This window comes from Oncorhynchus keta, chromosome 34 (assembly GCF_023373465.1).
Source record: "Oncorhynchus keta strain PuntledgeMale-10-30-2019 chromosome 34, Oket_V2, whole genome shotgun sequence".
NCBI classification, from domain to species: domain Eukaryota; kingdom Metazoa; phylum Chordata; class Actinopteri; order Salmoniformes; family Salmonidae; genus Oncorhynchus; species Oncorhynchus keta.
The window spans coordinates 47,895,411-47,915,914 of NC_068454.1; the positions used below are offsets into that span (position 1 = coordinate 47,895,411).

The following is a 20,504-nucleotide window of genomic DNA, read 5'->3' on the forward strand; positions in this document are numbered from 1 at the left end:
ACACAAGCTCACAGAATGGGACTGCCGAGTACTGAAGTGCATAGCGTGTAAAAAAAAAAATGTCTGTTCTCGGTTGGAACACTCGCTACCGAGCTCTAAACTACCTCTAGAAGCAACGTCAGCACAATAACTGTTAGTCGGGAGCTTCATGAAATGGGTTTTCATGGCCAAGCAGCCGCACACAAGCCTAAGATCACCGTGCGAAAATCCAAGTGTTGGCTGGAGTGGTGTAAAGTTTGCCGCCATTGAGCACGTGATGAATCAAGCTTCACCATCTGGCAGTCCGATGGACGAATCTGGGTTTGGCGGATGTCAAGAGAACATCTGACAAAAAATATCTAAAGACACTGAAGCAGCAAACTTTGTGGAAATTAATATTTGTGTCATTCTCAAAACATTTTGCCACAACTGTATATCCAAGGGCCAGCCGCAACATACGCCTAGTTTCCTGAAATGGGTCACAAATGCTAAAGTTGTCCGTGATAAGATTCAAACACCCAACCTTTGGATTGCTATGTAGATGTTTGTGCTACATGCCCACACACCATTCATTGTTGCCTTAAGTAACCTTCTGTTTTATGTAGCCATACCAAACGTAATATACACTAATTTGAGTGTCTCTGATTTTTGTTTACTTTGTTACGTCTAGTCTATGAGACGCGGCTGCAGGAATACGTGCTTTCATAAATGAGGGAAAGAGAAATTTAACAGACATGATGGAACACATTACATTTATTTAAATGTCTGGAGAAATGTGTAGGACAATGGGTATTATTTTGGAAAGATTTTATTTACATTGAAAATGCATTAATTCCTTTTCAATACCATATGTTTTAGAAAAACAGTCACAACTCCCCTATATGGGGACGGCAGGTAGCCTAGTGGTTAGAGCGTTGGGCCAGTAATCAAAAGGTTACTGGATTGAATCCCAGAGCTGACAAGGTAAACATCTGTTGTTCTACCCCTGAATAAGGCAGTTAACCCAATGTTCCCCGGTAGGCCATCCTTGTAAATAAGAATTTGTTCTTAACTGACTTGCCTAGTTTAATAAATGTTACATTTAAAATGGAAATGTGCAATTGTGTTTTACAGTACAATTGTTTCTCAAAAATATCAACTGTCCTGTAAACAGTAATGATAAGAAAGAGAAATAGGTGCAGAGCTACTTTTGAGCTTTTATGATTGCATTATTTTCCAAAAGAATTCTGAGCATTTGTCTGAATCAAAAACAGTACTTGAAAAAAGTGTCATTAGTTCTGAAAACAACAAATACATTTCATGAAATCAATTCCAACACAATTCCAACACTATAATAGGCATAAAATACTAAAAAACAAATGTTGAATTCCTATAAATCCATACTTAGACACTTGTTTCAAAGTCCTCAATATTAAACAGGAAGGAACAGTTCCAAATTTACTAGAGGGGGGTCGAACTCGAGGGGTCATAAAAAAGCACTACCCTTCTCCTTCATAAAACAAAATAATAATGATCACCACAAATAATAACTGTAGCAACCCTGTGTTTATAAACATGGATATCAACTTGACCACTTCAGCATGGTTTTGTGGCACAGTTGATGCCACGCAGGGCTACAAGCCAGAAGGTTGAGGGTTCACCGACCGCCATGGACGAGCTCACTCTCCCTGCCTGGCTCATTACACTATGATGAGAGCCAGCGACAGACAATGATCAGCTGGAGGGAAATTAGATTTTCATTGCTATAATTATATAAAATATAAACTTCTGGCGCCGACAGAGATGGCCGCCTCGCTTCGCGTTCCAAGCAGAGGGAGCAGCCCCCTATCCACATCGACGGGACAGTAGTGGAGAAGGTGGAAAGTTTTAAGTTCCTCGGCGTACACATCACGGACAAACTGAAATGGTCCACACAGACAGCGTGGTGAAGAAGGCGTAGCAGCGCCTCTTCAACCTCAGGACTGCTGAAGAAATTTGGCTTGTCAGCACAAATACTCACAAACTTTTACAGATGCACAATCGAGAGCTTCCTGTCGGGCTGTATCACCGCCTGGTACGGCAACTGCTACTCCCACAACCGTAAGGCTCTCCAGAGGGTAGTGATGTCTGCACAACGCATCTCCGGGGGCAAACTACCTGTCCTCCTGGACACCTACACCACCCGATGTCACAGGAAGGCCAAAAAGATCAAGTACAACAACCACCTGAGCCATTATATAATGTTTACATACCCTACATTACTCACCTCATATGTATACACTGTACTCTATACCATCCATCTTTTATGTACATATTCTCAATCATACCTCTTAGCTTACTTAGTGCCTAGTAAATTAAAAAACAATGTAATACTAGAAAAAACACATGAGAAAGAAGAAATATGAATAACACAATAAGTAAGTAAGCATAGTATATACAAGGTCAGTTCCAATACCATATACAGTTGAAATCTGAAGTTTACTTACACTTAGGTTGGAGTCATTAAAACTTGTTTTTCAACCACTCCACAAAATTCTTGTTAACAAACTATAGTTTTGGTAAGTCTTTTAGGACACCTATTTTGTGCATGACACAAGTTATTTTTCCAACAATTGTTTACAGACAGATTATTTCACTTATAATTCACTGTATCACAATTCCAGTGGGTCAGAAGTTTACATACACTAAGTTGACTACCTTTTAAACAACTTGAAAAATTCCAGAAAATGATGTCATGGCTTTAGAAGATTCTGATAGGCTGATTGACAACATTTGAGTCAATTGGAGGTGTACCTGTGGATGTATTTCAAGGCCTACCTTCAAACTCAGTTCCTCTTTGCTTGACATCAAGGGAAAATCAAAAGAAATCAGCCAAGACCTCAGAAAAAATATTGTAGACCTCCACAAGTCTGGTTCATCCTTGGGAGGATTTCCAAACGCCTGTAGGTACCACGTTCACCTGTACAAACAATAGTACGCAAGTACAAACACCATGGGACCACGCAGCCGGCATACCACTCAGGAAGGAAACGCGTTCTGTCTCCGAGAGATGAACGTACTCTGGTGCGAAAAGTGCAGATCAATCCCAGAACAACAGCAAAGGACCTTGTGAAGATGATGGAGGAAACGGGTACAAAAGTATCTATATTCACAGTAAAACGAGTCCCATATTGACATACCAGAAAGGCCGCTGAGCAAGGAAGAAAGGCCACTGAGCCACTACTCCAAAACTAGACTACGGTTTGCAACTGCACATGGGGACAAAGATCGTACTTTTTGGAGAAATGTCCTCTGGTCTGAGGAAACAAAAATAGAACTGTTTGGCCATAATGACCATCGTTATGTTTGGAGGAAAAAGGGGGAGGCTTGCAAGCCGAAGAACCCCATCCCAGCAGCATTTTATGGGGGTGTTTGCTCAGGGGGGGCTGGTGCACTTCACAAAATACATGGCATCATGAGATTGGAAAATTATGTGGATTTATTGAAGCAACATCTCAAGACATCAGTCAGGAAGTTAAAGCTTGGTCGCAAATGGGTCTTCCAAATGGACAATGACCCCAAGCATACATCCATAGTTGTGGCAAATTGGCTTAAGGACAACAAAGTCAAGGAATTGGAGTGGCCATCACAAAGCCCTGACATCAATCCCATAGAAAATCATTTGTGGGCAGAACTGGAAATCGTGTGCGAGCAAGGAGGTCTTCAAACCTGACTCAGTCACATCAGCTCTGTCAGGAGGAATGTGCCAAAATTCACCCAACTTATTGTGGGAAGCTTGTGGAAGGCTACCCGAAACGTTTGACCCAAGTTAAACAATATAAAGGCAATGCTACCAAATACTAATTGAGTGTATGGAAATTTCTGACCCACCGGGAATGTGATGAAAGAAATAAAATCTGAAATAAATCATTCTCTCTACTATTATTCTGACATTTCACATTTCACTAACTGACCTAAGATAGGGAATGTTTACTAGGATTAATGTCAGGAATTGTGAAAAACTGAGTTTAAATGTATTTGGCTAAGGTGTATGTAAACTTCTGATTTCTACTGTATACAATGTGCAGGGATACTGGAGTGATGGAGGTAGATATGTACAGGGCTATGGTGACAGAAAATGAGGTAAACAGAGTAACAGTATGTGAGTGGGTGTGCTTGTGTGTAGGGTTTGTATAAATGTATGTGGATATTATGTGTGAGTGAGCAGATGATGTTCTGAGTGTGTGTGTGTGTGTGTGTGAGTGTGTAGGGCCCTGTGAGTGTGCAGAGAGACCTTTTAATAAAAGATCAATAAAGATACAAGGTTAACTCATATAATCTTTGTAGCTATTTATCAGTCTTACTGATTGAGTATCGAAGCTCTTCAAGAGCCTGTTGATGTCAAACTTGATGCACCGGTACCGCTTGCCATTCGACAGCAGAGAGAATAGTCTATAGCTTGGGTGGTTGGAGTCTTTCACGGTTTTCCGGGCCTCCCTACCACACCGCCTGATATAGATGTCCTGGATGGCAGGGAGCTCAGCCCCAGTGATGTACTGGGCTGTCTTCAACACCCTCTGTAGCGCCATGCGATCGAGGGCGGTACTATTGCCATACTAGGAAGTGATGCAGCCTGTCAAGATGCTCTCAATGGTACAGCTGTAGAACTTTTTGAGGATTTGAGGGCCCATGCCAAACCTCCTGGGGGGAAGAGGCGCTATCGCGCCTTCTTCACGACTGTGCCTATGATTCCACTTTATTCCTATATTGTCCTTTTGCTTGTTCGATGACTCTGCGGAGGTCATAGCGGGACTTCTTGTACTTATTCCTGTCCTTGGCCGTAGCCTCAGGGTTGTCTATGATAGCTCTGTGTGTGGTAGCCCTGTCCTTTAGTATAGCGTCAACCTCAGTGTTAATCCAGGGCTTTGATTTGGGAATCCTCACCGTGTGGACAACGTCGAAGATGAATTTTCTAATGAAACCTGTGACGGAGGTGGTTATCTCGCCAACGCTATCGGCAAAGTCTCTAAACATATTCCAATCAGCACTAGCAAAGCAGTCCTGTAGCATAATCTCATTGCAGATTTGATGTTCTGCTTGTAAACAGGAAGCAGGAGTAGGAAGTCATGATCTGATTTGCCGAATGGCGGATGAGGGAGAGCCTTGTATGCTTGCTTGTGGGTAGAATAACAGTGGTCTAGGACTTTAGTGGTGTTGGAGACATATTGATGGAAGTTGGGCATCACGTGTATTAGTGATGCAGAATTTTAAAAAGCAGCCTCTGGATGTAGGTTTTCTTGCTTGTTAATAGCTTTTTCTTGTCCTGAGATGGAACATATACAACAGTCACGATAACAGCTCAAAACTTGCTCGGGGGGAAGAAGGGTCAGCATTTGACCATCAGGTATTCCTGTATGGAGCTCCAGGTACCTGGTTCCACCTTTTTCCTAGTCTGCCCAGTACACAGATTGTGAGCGACCGGTATCCATACATGCATGGCTTAAGAAATGCGGTCACCTGCCGAGTGGTTTTATTCCAATAACTACTTAGTTACAATATTAACAGTACTTCTACAGCAGCATTACATTTTATTAACACTTGATAACACTTGATTATCATTATCATCAATATTCAGTCTGGTTGGCTGTTACGCTCAACAGAGAGAGGCAGAAAGACATAGAAAGGTAAATCACAATCAGTATAAGAAATCGAGCTGGCTAATAACTATCATCAACATCCAACATCCTGTACTGACCATCCTACCGATCCTCGACGTCATTTACAAAATAGCCGCCAACACTCTACTCAACAAATTGGATGCAGTCTATCACAGTGCCATCTGTTTTGTCACCAAAGCCCCATATACTACCCACCACTGTGACGTGTACGTTCTCGTTGGTTGGCCCTTGCTTCATGCTCGTCGCCAAACCCACTGGCTTCAGGTCATCTGCAAGTCTCTGATAGGTAAGGCCCCGCCTTATCTCAGCTCACTGGTCACCATAGCAGCACCCACACTTAGCACGCGCTCCAGCAGGTATATCTCACTGGTCACCCCCAAAGCCAATTCTTCCTTTGGCCACCTTTCCTTCCAGTTCTCTGCTGCCAATGACTGGAATGAATTGCCAAAATCACTGAAGCTGGAGACTCTTACCTCCCTCACTAGCTTTAAGCACCAGCTGTCTGAGCAGCTCACAGATCACTGCACCTGTACATAGCCCATCTGTAAATAGCCCATCCAACTACCTCATCCCCATGCTGTATTTATTTATTTATCTAGCTCCTTTGCACCCCTGCATCTCTACTTGCACATTCATCTTCTGCACATCAATCTCTCTAGTGTCTAATTGGTATATTGTAATTACTTCACCACTATGGCCTACTTATTTCCTTACCTCCCTTTTCTTACCTCATTTGCACACACTGTATATACATTTTCTTCAACTGTATTATTGACTGTATGTTTTGTTTATTCCATGTGTCGAACTGCTTTACTTTATTCTTGGCCAGGTCGCAGTTGTAAATGAGAACTTGTTCTCAACTGGCCTACCTGGCCTACCTGGCAAAATAAAGGTGAAATAAATAAAACATAAATGATAAGCTGAAAGCCTACACTCTTTTCCCTATGTCAACATATTTAGGAGGCAGCATAACTACACTACATGACCAAAATTATATAATAATTATATTTGACCATGCTGGTCATTTATGAACATTTGAACATCTTGGCCATGTTCTGTTATAATCTCCACCCGGCAGAGCCAGAAGAGGACTGGCCACCCCCATAGCCTGGTTCCTCTCTAGGTTTCTTCCTAGGTTTTGGCCTTTCTAGGGAGTTTTTCCGAGCCAACGTGCTTCAACACCTGCATTGCTTGCTGTTTGGGGTTTTAGGCTGGGTTTCTGTACAGCACATTGAGATATCAGCTGATGTACGAAGGGCTCTATAAATAAATTCATCCTGAAGGTGTTCGATGGAGTTGAGGTCAGGGCTTTGTGCAGGCCAGTCAAGTTCTTCCACACAGATCTCAACAAGCCATTTCTGTATGGACCTCGTTTTGTGCACGGGGGCATTGGCATGCTGAACAGGGAAGGGCCTTCCCCAACTGTTGCCACAAAGTTGGAAGCACAGAATTGTCTAGAATGTCATTGTATGCTGGAGCATTAAGATGAAAAACAGCCCCAGACCATTATTCCTCCTCCACCAAACTTTACAGTTGGCACTATGCATCGGGGCAGGTAGTGTTCTCTGGTCTCCGCCAAACCCAGATTCGTCCGTCGGACTACCAGATGGCGGTGCGTGATTCATCTCTCCATAGAACATGTCTCCACTGCTCCAGAGTCCAATGGCAGTGAGCTTTTTCTCATGGGCAGAAATGTTTTGAACTGACTTGTTGGAAAGGTGGCATCCTAGGACTATGCCACTTTGAAAGTCACTAAGCTCTTCAGTAAGGCCATTCTACTGCCAATGTTTGTCTATGGAGATTGCTATATGCTCAATTTTATACCTAAAAGCAACAGGCGTGGCTGAAATAGCCGAATCCACTAATTTGAAGGGGTGCCCACATAACTTTGTATATATAGTGTAGCTTCCTTACAATTTGTGATGATGAGTGAATGTATTTTTGCAGAAATAAATAGGCCTATGTTAAAAAAAAGTATACAGTTAGCTACATATGCATTTGGTGTAATGAATTTTGATGAAACTGCATTTTTTCCCAAAGGGAATGGAGTTGCTCTTTGCTTATTTTGAGCACCTGCCCCTGAAAGATCTATGCACGGCCCTGATCCGCAATGACGCACCAGGCATCTCCACTGCCTAGCTATGTTCGTGTGGATTTATATTGAAAATTGGTGCAGATTTAAATGATTTTATAAGTGTATGATTGCTAGTTTTCTTCTCTAGGGTAAGGGGGCAGCATTAGGAATTTTGGATGAAAAGCGTGCCAAATTAAACTGTCTTCTACTCAGGCCCAGAAGATAGGATATGCATATAATTAGTAGATTTGGATAGAAAACACTCTAACGTTTCCAAAACTGTTTAAATAATGTCTGTGAGTATAACAGAACTGATTTGGTAGGCGAAAACCTGAAAAAAATCCATTCAGGAAGTTGGGTTTCTTTTTTTAATAGTTTTCTATTCAATGCCATTACAGTATCCATTGACTTAGGACTCAAATTGCAGTTCCTATGCCTTCCACTAGATGTCAACAGTCTTTAAAAATGGTTTCAGGCTTGTATTCTGAAAAATGAGGGAGTAAGAGCAGTCTGAATGAGTGGACCCTGCAGTGTCACAGAGCTTTTTCATGCGCGCGACCAAGAGAGTGCCGTTGTTGACCTTTTATATTGACTACGTTATTGTCCGGTTGAAATATTATTGATTATTTAGGCTAAAAACAACCTGAGGATTGAGTATAAACATCGTTTGACATGTTTCTATGAACTTTACGGATACAATTTGGATTTTTTTGTCTGCCTGTTGTGACTGCGTTTAAGCCTGTGGATTACTGAAGAAAACGCGCAAACAAAAGGAGGTTTTCGGATATAAAGAGAGACTTTATCGAACAAAAGGAACATTTGAATAAATTAATGTCTTCATGTCTTCAGTGCAATCATATGAATATCATCAAAGGTAAGTGATACATTTTATCTCAATTTCTGACTTGTGTAACTCTTCTACTTGGCCGTTTACTGTTTGTAATGATTTGTCTGCTGGGCTATGTTCACAAATAATTGTAAGGTATGCTTTCGCCGTAAAGCATTTTTGAAATCTGACATGGTTGGATTCACAAGAAGTTAATCTTTAAACCTATGTAAAATAGTTGTGTCTTTTCTGAATTTTTATAATGAGTGTTTCTGTATTTGAATTTGGCGCTCTGGAATCTCACTGGATGTTGGCCAAGGGGGACGCTAGTGTCCCACATATCCTAGAGAGGTTATTAACCTATTGCAGATCTGGACAAACCACTATTGTCACTATGGATAGAGGGTAGGTAGAGTATATTGACCTGTGGTATAGTAAGTGCCCAGAAAGCATAGTGCATAAGGGAAGTACCAAAACACCTTGATAGGGGAGGCTCATGCAGATGAAGAAATGTAGCTACAGTATATAGAAAAAGTCAAACCTGCAAAATGGGGACTGTAAACCAGGGAACAAATGCACTACCCTCCCCTGTGCCCAATAAAAAAACACACAAGCCTCCCCAAAGCAACAAAAAGTATTTTTGACAACCCTCACCTATTTTGTACCAGCCACCCCACCTCACTACATTTCGAACTGTGCCTAATTCAATATAGTACCATGATTTCATAGAAATAGTCTTGGGCCTTAGTGTCAAAGTATTTGTTTTTGTTTAATCGTGACGTATCGGATACAAATGTCTAGATGTGGTAGAGATGCTCTTTGGGATGTATACATTTCTATTAGAAGGGGTGCCCAAAAATGTGGGAATGGTACCCCCTATTTTGTTATTTTTCTTACATAAACCAGCCAGATTTTGGTGAACTACTACATTAATAACCTTAGAGACGTATTTAAAGGGCAATGTTATCAAACTTAATTGCACACACACCTTAGATTATGTATACATTATGTACCTTATCTACTGAGAACATACAATGTGTAGCTAATTGATTGAGAACATGTGTAATTTACCCTAAGTATTACCTTAAACTGGTCTACTCTAACATAGTAGACAGGGCCCAGTCACAGAAACAATGGTACTTTGTCCCATCAAAGGTTTCTCAGTAGATAATGCTTTTCGAGCCCCTACTTTTGCAATTATGCTTTTAGGCCACCAGGGATTTTTCCCCAAACCCAATATTCCTGTGAATCTAATATGGCAGCCATAATTATATGGCAGCCATTATGAAGCATCAAGTTTCACCATGGTCAAACATGGCATGGAAATCCAAAAGCAGATCACACAACATCTCACTTCTGGCCAAAAGTCTTTGATGGCCTTTGATGAGCAAAGTTTGTTCAAAAGGCTTATGAAGAGCAATGTTTGGTGGACTGCACATAAATATCACCCTATGGCACATAATAGGATAGCTTTTTGGCATCCCTTCTAAGATTTTTTCATATCACCTGAGGAATGTTTGTTCCAAAGTTCTTGCTTGTATCCGACCAGGACTAAAAACCAAATAAGAATACTGGCCTTGCTGACATTTTGGCTGGAGATGGATTCAATCACATGAATGAGAGTTTTCTGGCTCTATCTATTGCAACTAATACTGCCAACTCAGACCAGGAAATACCATTGGTCAATGAAGAACATTGATTATCACCATATTGCCCTCTTGTAAAAGTGTCTTCCACTTTTATCCTCTTGAACGGTCTATTACACAACAGGTAGATTAGATTCTGCTGTTTCGATCTCTCCTCAGTCCTCAAGAATAGTCTCAGTTTTCTAGAACAATGATTCCAAGGCCGGGATTCAATGAAATGTGCATTATCGACAAGCACATTGACTTTTAAAGGTAATTTACGTTTACACTCTGCCCCCATAGCACAACCCTTTTTGGTTCCAGGTAGAACCCATTTGGGTTCCATGTAGAACCCTTTCCACAGAGGGTTCTACCTGGAACAAGAAAAGGGTTCTTCAAAGGGTTATTCTATGGGTACAGGTTCTACTATAGATAGCATTTTTGAGTGTACTGTGAATGCAATCTCTACGAACATCAGGGAAAACTCAAATTAAAGTGCCTTCCGAAAGTATTCATACCGTTTATATTTTATCCTTACCCAACTACACACAATACCCCATAATGACAAAGTGAAAACATGTTTTTAGACATTACAGATATCTCATTTACACCCCTGAGTCAACACTTTATAGAAGCATCTTTGGCAGTGATTACAGCTGTGAGTCTTTCTGGGTAAGTCTCTAAGCGCTTTCCACACCTGGATTGTGCAACATTTGCCTATTATTATTTTCAATTGTTCAAGCTCTGTCAAATTGGTTTGTCAGAGATTTTCAGGTAGATTTAAGTCAAAACTGTAACTCGGCCACTCAGGAAATTCACTGTCTTCTTGTGTTTTAGGTTATTGTCCTGCTGAAAGGTGAATTCATCTCGCAGTGTCTGGTGGAGAGCAGACTGAAACAGGGTTTCCTCTAGGATTTTGCCTGTGCTTAGCTCCATTCCATTTTTTTTTATCCTGAAGAACTCCCCAGTCCTTAACTATTACAAGCATACCCATAACATGATGCAGCCACCACTATGCTTGAAAATATGGAGAGTGGTACTCAGTAATGTGTTGTATTGGATATGACCCAAACATAACACTTTGTATTCAGGACCAAAAGTTAATTGCTTTGCCACATTTTTTGCAGTATTACTTGTGTGCTTTGTTGCAAACAGGATGCATGTTTTGGAATTGTTTTAATTCTGTACAGGCTTCCTTCTTTTTGCTCTGTCAATTAGGTTAGTATTGTGGAGTGACTATCCATCCTCAGTTTTATCCTATCACAGCCATTTAACTCAGTAACTCTTTTAAAGTCACCATTGATAGACTGAGGGACCTTACAGATTATTGAATGTGTGTGGTACAGAGATGAGGTAGTCATTCAAAAATAATGTTAAACAATATTATTGCAGACAGAGGGAGTCCATATGACGTATTTAGTCTTGCCATAACAAAGGATTGAATAGTTATTGGCTTCAGACATTTCAGCTTTTCATTTTTAATTCATTTGTAAAAATAAATGTTAAAACATATTTCCACTTTGACATTATGGGCCAGTGACAAAATAAATCAAATGTAAATCCATTTTATATTCAGGCTGTAACACAACAAAATGTGGAGAAGGTCAAGGGTGTGAATACTTTGTAAATGCACTGTATCCCTTCAAGCTGCTGACTCATATGGCCCATATGAATGATCCATGGCCTCAGGCCTTGGTTCAGAACATAGAGATCTTACAGTAACCCAATAAATGATGAGGTGTTATACAACATCCCGGGTTCAGTAGCAGCCATCCTTCCAGCTGCCGTCTCTCAGGGCGCTTAGCGCAGCCAGGCTCTTTGGGGGGGTCAATAGACTGCAAGAAAGTGAGAGGGGTCGAGAGAGAGAGTGAGAGATAGGGAGGGAGGGAGATATATTTATATAGAGAGAGATTCAAAGATAAATCACTCAGGATGAAATGGGAGAGTTGAGTTATACATTTAGACCCAATCGTATGAGGATACGTTGCACTGCTAATGAACGTGTTTTGTATTGATTATGAAGTTCTTATGTAGGTACCCTTCATATAAAGTGTAACAACAACTACATTTTATAGAAATACTGCTTTTCCTCTCATACTTTTCTATTTAACATGACCCTCGATAATGTACCCACATTCTTGAGGCTACAATAATCAGCTAAAGGTAATATTATATAATATCATGGATAACATACAGTAGATAATCTATAATCATATTATTTTTTATAGCACGCTAATGTTCATTTGGAAAGTAAAATAGACAGGCATCTTTTCACCCTTAGTCCGAATGACCCTATTTACCTGTGTGTGGGCTGGGCAATCTTGCTGGGGCGGGGGGTGCCACCGGTCCCTGTGAAAGAGGCGGGTCGTGGTAAGGCACTACGGGGGATGGAGGAGGGCTGGGGGACACCACTGGGGATGGTGACTTTGAGGGCCTTGGGTGCACTGCTGGGGATGTTGTGAAGAATGGTAGAGGTAGAGAGGGTGTTGGAGGAGGAGAAGGGACCCTGTTGGACCGTGGGGCTGACATAGGCTGTGGCCTTGACAGGGTGTCTGGGGGTTGTGTGGAAGTTTCCCACACTCTGGAATCGCTGGCTGAGCTGGGTGGTGGAGGGAACTGAAGGCAGAGGAAAAGGAAAGAAGGGTTAGTCAGTCATCAAACTATTCTAACCCAAGAATGTGGGGTGCAATGAGCTTAAATGAAATAGGCTTACATAAACAGGTGATACTGGTTCCTTTTCTGTTAAGTCATTGTGTAAAGAATCAACATATTTTATACATAACACATATCAACATTTTTTTTTTTTAACTCTGTAAGAGGAGGAGGAAAACAATAAATCAAAATAAAGGGCAAGACAGTGTGAGGATTCCTGTACTGACACAACTGATGGTAAACCAAAATGGGAGGGATCTTACTGGAGGACTGAAGTCGTGTGAGCCCATTGGACGAGTCGAAGCTTTGGCTGTTCCGCATGGTTACTGGCAGGGAGGAGGGGCCAGATGAGTGATTGACAGGAGACACCAGGCTTGGAACAACACTGGGATCGTAATGCATGCTGGGAGGTCGGATCAGGTTGGGCATGCTTCTCCGCAACTTGTCTACGTAACCATGGAGACACAATCAAATGTCCACAGTCAAAAAAGGGAAGTTAAAAATCCATTGCAATCAAACCGGGAAGACATGCATGAAACGTATTACTCTGTGTTTTGGCCAGTGTTCTTCAGTCCTGGTCCTGGAGATCAACAGGGTATGCAGGCTTTAATTCCAGCTCAGTACCAACACAATTCAACTACTCAAGGCCTGATGATCAGCTGATAAGTTGAATTAGATGTGTTAGCATTGGGCCAGAACAAAAGCCTGCATACCCTGTGGGTCTACTAGGATGGAACACCCCAGCTCTAGACTGACCTGTGCTGGACCTGTATCCATATGTGTCCACGATGAGTCTGGAGGGTCCAGAGAATTGCTGCTGGTACTGGGACAACCCACTGAGGGAGTATTGAGGGGTGGAGGTGCTGCGCCTGCTGCACTCCCTGATACTGGAGATACTGGAGAAGGTGTGTGAGTGAGACAGGCTGCCGCACTGCATGGACCCAGTCCTGAGCAGTCGAGGCTGGGGCGGAGGGAGCTGGTTGTAGCCCTCCTCATCCTCCTCTTCCTCGTCCAGGTCCATCTCGCTGCACCGGAGTGAGAAGCTGGAGCTGCGACGGCTGGCCGTGATCGAAGAAGACGTAGTGGCGTACTCCTGACGCAGGCCTGGTGAAGGGAGACATACGGTACCACCCAAAAGTTTGGACACACCTACTCATTCAAGGGTTTTCTTTATTTTCACTTTCATGTTCCTTGATAACAAACATGTATGCCATCTGTAAATATGAATACAATTGTTAAATGATGAGCCTAGATGATTTAGACACGGATAACGATAGGAACCTTCCCTCTAGCCACGATTTGCTGAGATAATGGATTAGCCGGACATGCCGAGAGATGAGTTCGGATTGGTCTGCCATGTAGCATGCTTCTGTCTATAACATGAGCTGGTCAGTATGTGTAGGTAATCCTTTCTAATGCAGCTCTTTTTGAACGATATCAAGAAGAACTGCAAAACTGTTGCTAATACTCTCCACTTTCTAGCAGAGTTTTGAAATCAGTTGAATGCCCGTTGGAAGCAGTGTATGTTTGCTAAGGCGTTTGATTGCAAATATGCGGAGGGAGCCAAAAAGAGAACGCCTGTCTCCGGATTACTCTGTGTGGTAATATTATTTGCAACGCCGATCCAGTTGCATTGCTAGTTATAGCCTAATGTTAGCTAGCTAGTTAACATTGAATCTTGTTGGTTAGCTTTCGCTACCTATAGATTCATGCAGGGTAGTAATTTTAAGATTTGGGATTATGGTTAATTGTTTATCTAGCTACATGTCTAAACAAAAGACTTCACTATGCAAGTAACCATTGTACCGTTTACACCTTCTGTATCCTGTGCATGTGACAAATAAAAGTTAATTTTAGTTGATATAATGTGTGTTTACCATAGACTGTAATGTGAAGAACAACATGACATGCACCAAAGTCAAATTAGGATTAGGGTCCTTTCCAGAATGTTGCAAATTCGGCATGTCCGGGGTCACCGTTTTTAAGTCCCGAAAAAAATTTAAAAAAATAAATAAAAAAAACACTTTTTTGTGAAAATGGTTAAAAATTATTTTCGGGGTCCTTTCCAGAATGTCGCAAATTCGGCATGTCCGGGGTCACCGTTTTTAAGTCCCGAAAAAAAAAAAAAAAAAAAAAAAAAATGTGAAAATGGTTAAAAATTATTTTCGGGGTCCTTTCCAGAATGTCGCAAATTCGGCATGTCACCGTTTTTAAGTCCCGAAAAAAAAAAAAATCACTTTTTTGTGAAAATGGTTAAAAATTATTTTCGGGGTCCTTTCCAGAATGTTAAAATTCGGCATGTCCGGGGTCACCGTTTTTAAGTCCCGAAAAAAATAAAAAAAAAATTCAAAAAAATTTTTTGTGAAAATGGTTAAAAATTATTTTCGGGGTCCTTTCCAGAATGTCGCAAATTCGGCATGTCCGGGGTCACCGTTTTAAGTCCCGAAAAAAAAAAAAAAAATGGTTAAAAATTACTTTTTGTGAAAATGGTTAAAAAAAAAAAAAAAAAAAAAAAATTAAAAAACACTTTTTTTGTGAAAATGGTTAAAAATTATTTTCGGGGTCCTTTCCAGAATGTCGCAAATTCGGCATGTCCGGGGTCACCGTTTTTAAGTCCCGAAAAAAAAAAAAAAAAAAAACTTTTGTGAAAATGGTTAAAAATTATTTTCGGGGTCCTTTCCAGAATGTCGCAAATTCGGCATGTCCGGGGTCACCGTTTTTAAGTCCCGAAAAAAAAAAAAAAAAAAAAAAAAACTTTTTTGTGAAAATGGTTAAAAATTATTTTCGGGTCCTTTCCAGAATGTCGCAAATTCGGCATGTCCGGGGTCACCGTTTTTAAGTCCCGAAAAAAAAAAAAAAAAAAAAATTTTTTTGTGAAAATGGTTAAAAATTATTTTCGGGGTCCTTTCCAGAATGTCGCAAATTCGGCATGTCCGGGGTCACCGTTTTTAAGTCCCGAAAAAAAAAAAAAAAAAAATTTTTAAAAATTACTTTTTTGTGAAAATGGTTAAAAATTATTTTCGGGGTCCTTTCCAGAATGTCGCAAATTCGGCATGTCCGGGGTCACCGTTTTTAAGTCCCGAAAAAAAAAAAAAAAAAAAAAATTTTTTTGTGAAAATGGTTAAAAATTATTTTCGGGGTCCTTTCCAGAATGTCGCAAATTCGGCATGTCCGGGGTCACCGTTTTTAAGTCCCGAAAAAAAAAAAAAAAAAAAAAAAAATTTTGTGAAAATGGTTAAAAATTATTTTCGGGGTCCTTTCCAGAATGTCGCAAATTCGGCATGTCCGGGGTCACCGTTTTTAAGTCCCGAAAAAAAAAAAAAAAAAAAAAAATCACTTTTTTGTGAAAATGGTTAAAAATTATTTTCGGGGTCCTTTCCAGAATGTCGCAAATTCGGCATGTCCGGGGTCACCGTTTTTAAGTCCCGAAAAAAAAAAAAAAAAAAAAAAAAATCACTTTTTTGTGAAAATGGTTAAAAATTATTTTCGGGGTCCTTTCCAGAATGTCGCAAATTCGGCATGTCCGGGGTCACCGTTTTTAAGTCCCGAAAAAAAAAAAAAAAAAAAAAAACTTTTTGAAAATGGTTAAAAATTATTTTCGGGGTCCTTTCCAGAATGTCGCAAATTCGGCATGTCCGGGGTCACCGTTTTAAGTCCCGAAAAAAAAAAAAAAAAAAAATCACTTTTTTGTGAAAATGGTTAAAAATTATTTTCGGGGTCCTTTCCAGAATGTCGCAAATTCGGCATGTCCGGGGTCACCGTTTTTAAGTCCCAAAAAAAAATAAAAAAAAAATAACTTTTTTGTGAAAATGGTTAAAAATTATTTTCGGGGTCCTTTCCAGAATGTCGCAAATTCGGCATGTCCGGGTCACCGTTTTTAAGTCCCGAAAAAAAAAAAAAAAAAAAAAAACAAACTTTTTTGTGAAAATGGTTAAAAATTATTTTCGGGGTCCTTTCCAGAATGTCGCAAATTCGGCATGTCCGGGGTCACCGTTTTTAAGTCCCGAAAAAAAAAAAAAAAAAACTTTTTTGTGAAAATGGTTAAAAATTATTTTCGGGTCCTTTCCAGAATGTCGCAAATTCGGCATGTCCGGGGTCACCGTTTTTAAGTCCCGAAAAAAAAAAAAAAAAAAAAAATTACTTTTTTGTGAAAATGGTTAAAAATTATTTTCGGGGTCCTTTCCAGAATGTCGCAAATTCGGCATGTCCGGGGTCACCGTTTTTAAGTCCCGAAAAAAAAAAAAAAAAAAAAAAAAAAAAATTTTGTGAAAATGGTTAAAAATTATTTTCGGGGTCCTTTCCAGAATGTCGCAAATTCGGCATGTCCGGGTCACCGTTTTTAAGTCCCGAAAAAAAAAAAAAAAAAAAAAAAATAAAACTTTTTGTGAAAATGGTTAAAAATTATTTTCGGGGTCCTTTCCAGAATGTCGCAAATTCGGCATGTCCGGGGTCACCGTTTTTAAGTCCCAAAAAAAAAAAAAAAAAAAATTAAAAAAACTTTTTTTGTGAAAATGGTTAAAAATTATTTTCGGGGTCCTTTCCAGAATGTCGCAAATTCGGCATGTCCGGGGTCACCGTTTTTAAGTCCCGAAAAAAAAAAAAAAAAAAAAATAAAAATCACTTTTTTGTGAAAATGGTTAAAAATTATTTTCGGGGTCCTTTCCAGAATGTCGCAAATTCGGCATGTCCGGGGTCACCGTTTTTAAGTCCCGAAAAAAATAAATAATAATATATATATTTTTTTTTTTGTGAAAATGGTTAAAAATTATTTTCGGGGTCCTTTCCAGAATGTCGCAAATTCGGGGCTCTCCAACCCTCTTCCTGAAGAGCTACCGTCCTGTAGGTTTTCACTCCAACCCTTACCTAGCACACCTGATTCTAATAATTACCAGGTTGATAAGCTGAACCAGGTTAGTTACAACTGGGGTTGGAGCAGAAACCTACTGGATGGTAGCTCTCCAGGAACATGGTTGGAGACCCCTACGTTAGGCCAATGAGACAGTGTCCAAGTTCTAAAATTCTCTGGTAGAATGCCTTGCTTTTATGTCATCACACTCACAACCTTAAGCTATTTTTTGTAATTAGCTCACCATTAACTTGTAAATAATGACCTTGTTGTGAGTTTATTTTCCTGTAATAATTAATACAAATTAGCTAAAGTTAAGACGCTGTCAGCTACAGTGCATTTCGGAAAATATTCAGACTGCTTGACGTTTTCCACAATTGGTTTATTTTATTCCACAATTTATTTACATAAGTATTCAGACCGTTTGCTATGAGACTAGAAATTGAGCTCAGGTGCATCCTGTTTCCATTGATCATCCTTGAGATGTTTCTACAACTTGATTGGAGTCTACACTGTGGTAAATTCAATTGATTGGACATGATTTGGAAAGGCACACACCTGTCTATATAAGGTCATACGGTCAACAGTGCATGTCAGAGTAAAAACCAAGCCATGAGGTCGAAGGAATTGTCCGTAGAGCTCCAGGACACGATTGTGTCGAGGTACAAAATCTGGGGAAGGGTAAAAAAAACATTCTGCAGCAATGAAGGTCCCCAAGAACCCAGTGGCCTCCATCATTCTTAAATTGATGTTTGAAATCACCAAGACTCTTCCTAGAGCTGGCCGCCCACTTAAACTGAGCAATCGGGGGAGAAGGGCCTTGGTCAGGGAGGTGACCAAGAAACTGATGGTCACCTGCAAAGAGCTCCAGAGTTCCTCTGTGGAGATGAGAGAACCTTCCAGAAGGACAACCATCTCTACAGCACTCCGCCAATCAGGCCTTTATGGTAGAGTGGCCAGACGGAAGTCACTCCTCAGTAAAAGGCACATGACAGCCCGCTTGGAGTTTGCCAAAAGGCATATAAATGACTCTCAGACCATGTGAAACTGTCATGAGAATTTTCAATCCCAATGATAATAACTAACAATCAATAGCTCTGACAAATCCCTGTGGTTTGTAAGACCATGGGTATAATAATAATTAGTCAAAGACTCAGCTTATGCAAAAGGTTAGCACAGTTTATTCAGAGAAGTTCTAAAGTCAAGAATAGAAGGACATCCATTTTATAGCTGCGCACATACTTCCACAAAAACAGTAGATACCCTACGTGTAACGGCGTTCTTCATTTGTAGAAAGAGAGTCGGACCGAAATGCAGCGTGGTTGTTACTTGTGTCTTTAATGAAAGAATAGCGATACATGAAAATAACTGAAAGATACAAAAACAACAAACGGAATGTGAAACCTAATACAGCCTATCTGGTGAACACTACACAGAGACAGGAACAATCACCCACGAAATACAAAGCGAAACCCAGGCTACCTAAATACGGTTCCCAATCAGAGACAACGAGAATCACCTGACTCTGATTGAGAACCGCCTCAGGCAGCCAAGCCCATACAAAACCCCTACTCAGCCGCAATCCCAATAACTACAAAACCCCAATACGAAATACAACAAAACAAACCCATGTCACACCCTGGCCTGACCAAACAATCAACGAAAACACAAAACACTAAGACCAAGGCGTGACACTACGCACATACTATCCCACTACCCAGCCGACAAAGATTAGGGGTGGCCGTGGGAATCACTCCCCGTCCTCCCTCAAGATAGGGAGACCCTGGGAAGTACTCTCAGTGGCCTCCAGCCAAGGTCGGCACCGAATCCTGCTCAGACAGTCTGGTTTTTAAGACACTACAAATACAAACGTTAGCTGTATTGTTTTACCCTAATTCTGACTAGAACTACACATTTATTGATTATAATTTTATACAATCTAATAAATTCCATACAATTATATGGTTTCAGGGTGGAATATTCTAATCATTCAATTAACAGAAACAAGATTCTCTGGTCTGATGAAACCAAGATTGAACTCTTTGGCCTGAATGCGAAGTGTCACGTCTGGAGGAAACCTGACACCATCCCTACGTTGAAGCATGGTGTTGGCAGCATCGTGCTGTGGGGATGTTTTACAGCGGCAGGAACTGGGAGACTAGTCAGGATTGAGGGAAAGATGAACAGAGCAAAGTACAGAGAGATCCTTGAAGAAAACCTGCTCTAGAGCGCTCAGGACCTCAGACTGGGGCAAAGGTTCACCTTCCAACAGGACAATGACCTTAAACACACAGCCAAGACAATGCAGGAGTTGCTTCGGGACAAGTCTCTGAATGTCCTCTGGCCCAGCCAGAGCCCGATCAAACATCTCTGGAGAGACCTGAAAAAAGCTGTGCCGCGACGTTCCCCATCCATCCTGACAGAGCTTGAGAGGATCTGCAGAAAAAAATGGAAGAAACTCCCCAAATACAGGTGTGCCAAGCTTGTAGCGTCTTACCCAAGAAGACTCAAGGCTGTAATCGCTGCCAAAGCTGCTTCAACAAAGTACTGAGTAAAGTCTGAATACTTGTGTAATTATGATATCAGTTTTTTATTTTTAATACACTAGAAAAAGTTTCTAAACAACAGCTTTTACTTTGTCATTATGGGGTATTGTGTGTAGATTGATAAGAAAAAAAGTAAAAGGGTCTGAATACTTTCCGAATAGAGAGAGGAACAAAAACATTGTTTAGAAAGTTGATTTTAGTTGCATTGTATGCTAGATTGACATACACTAAATTCATTTTTAACCAGGCTGCTGATGTCATGCAGCCTGTCGTTTTTGTGTTTATACTTTTTCATAACGACAACGATAAGTTTGATGTCG

General features: G+C 40.6%; 1 protein-coding gene and 1 long non-coding RNA gene across 3 annotated transcripts in view; both read right to left on the bottom strand.

The window, feature by feature from the left end:
- Window positions 1-789: 789 nt before the first annotated feature.
- LOC118367217 (SLAIN motif-containing protein 1-like) overlaps window positions 790-20,504 on the bottom strand; it is an 82,702-nt gene continuing 62,987 nt past the window's right edge. For both annotated transcript variants that reach the window (XM_052493968.1, XM_035750390.2), the window contains exons 6-9: window positions 13,549-13,896; window positions 13,056-13,238; window positions 12,441-12,756; window positions 790-11,975 (exon numbers count right to left, since the gene is read on the bottom strand). In XM_052493968.1, coding sequence (XP_052349928.1) covers window positions 11,900-11,975; window positions 12,441-12,756; window positions 13,056-13,238; window positions 13,549-13,896 — 923 coding nt within the window. In that variant the 3' untranslated portion in view covers window positions 790-11,899. The remainder of the gene's footprint in view (window positions 11,976-12,440; window positions 12,757-13,055; window positions 13,239-13,548; window positions 13,897-20,504) is intronic.
- On the bottom strand, window positions 15,433-17,283 carry LOC127915124 (uncharacterized). Its single transcript, XR_008090243.1, has 3 exons — window positions 16,704-17,283; window positions 16,130-16,363; window positions 15,433-15,546 (listed from the first exon to the last, which is right to left on the bottom strand). It is a non-coding gene; the product is annotated as an uncharacterized LOC127915124 (long non-coding RNA).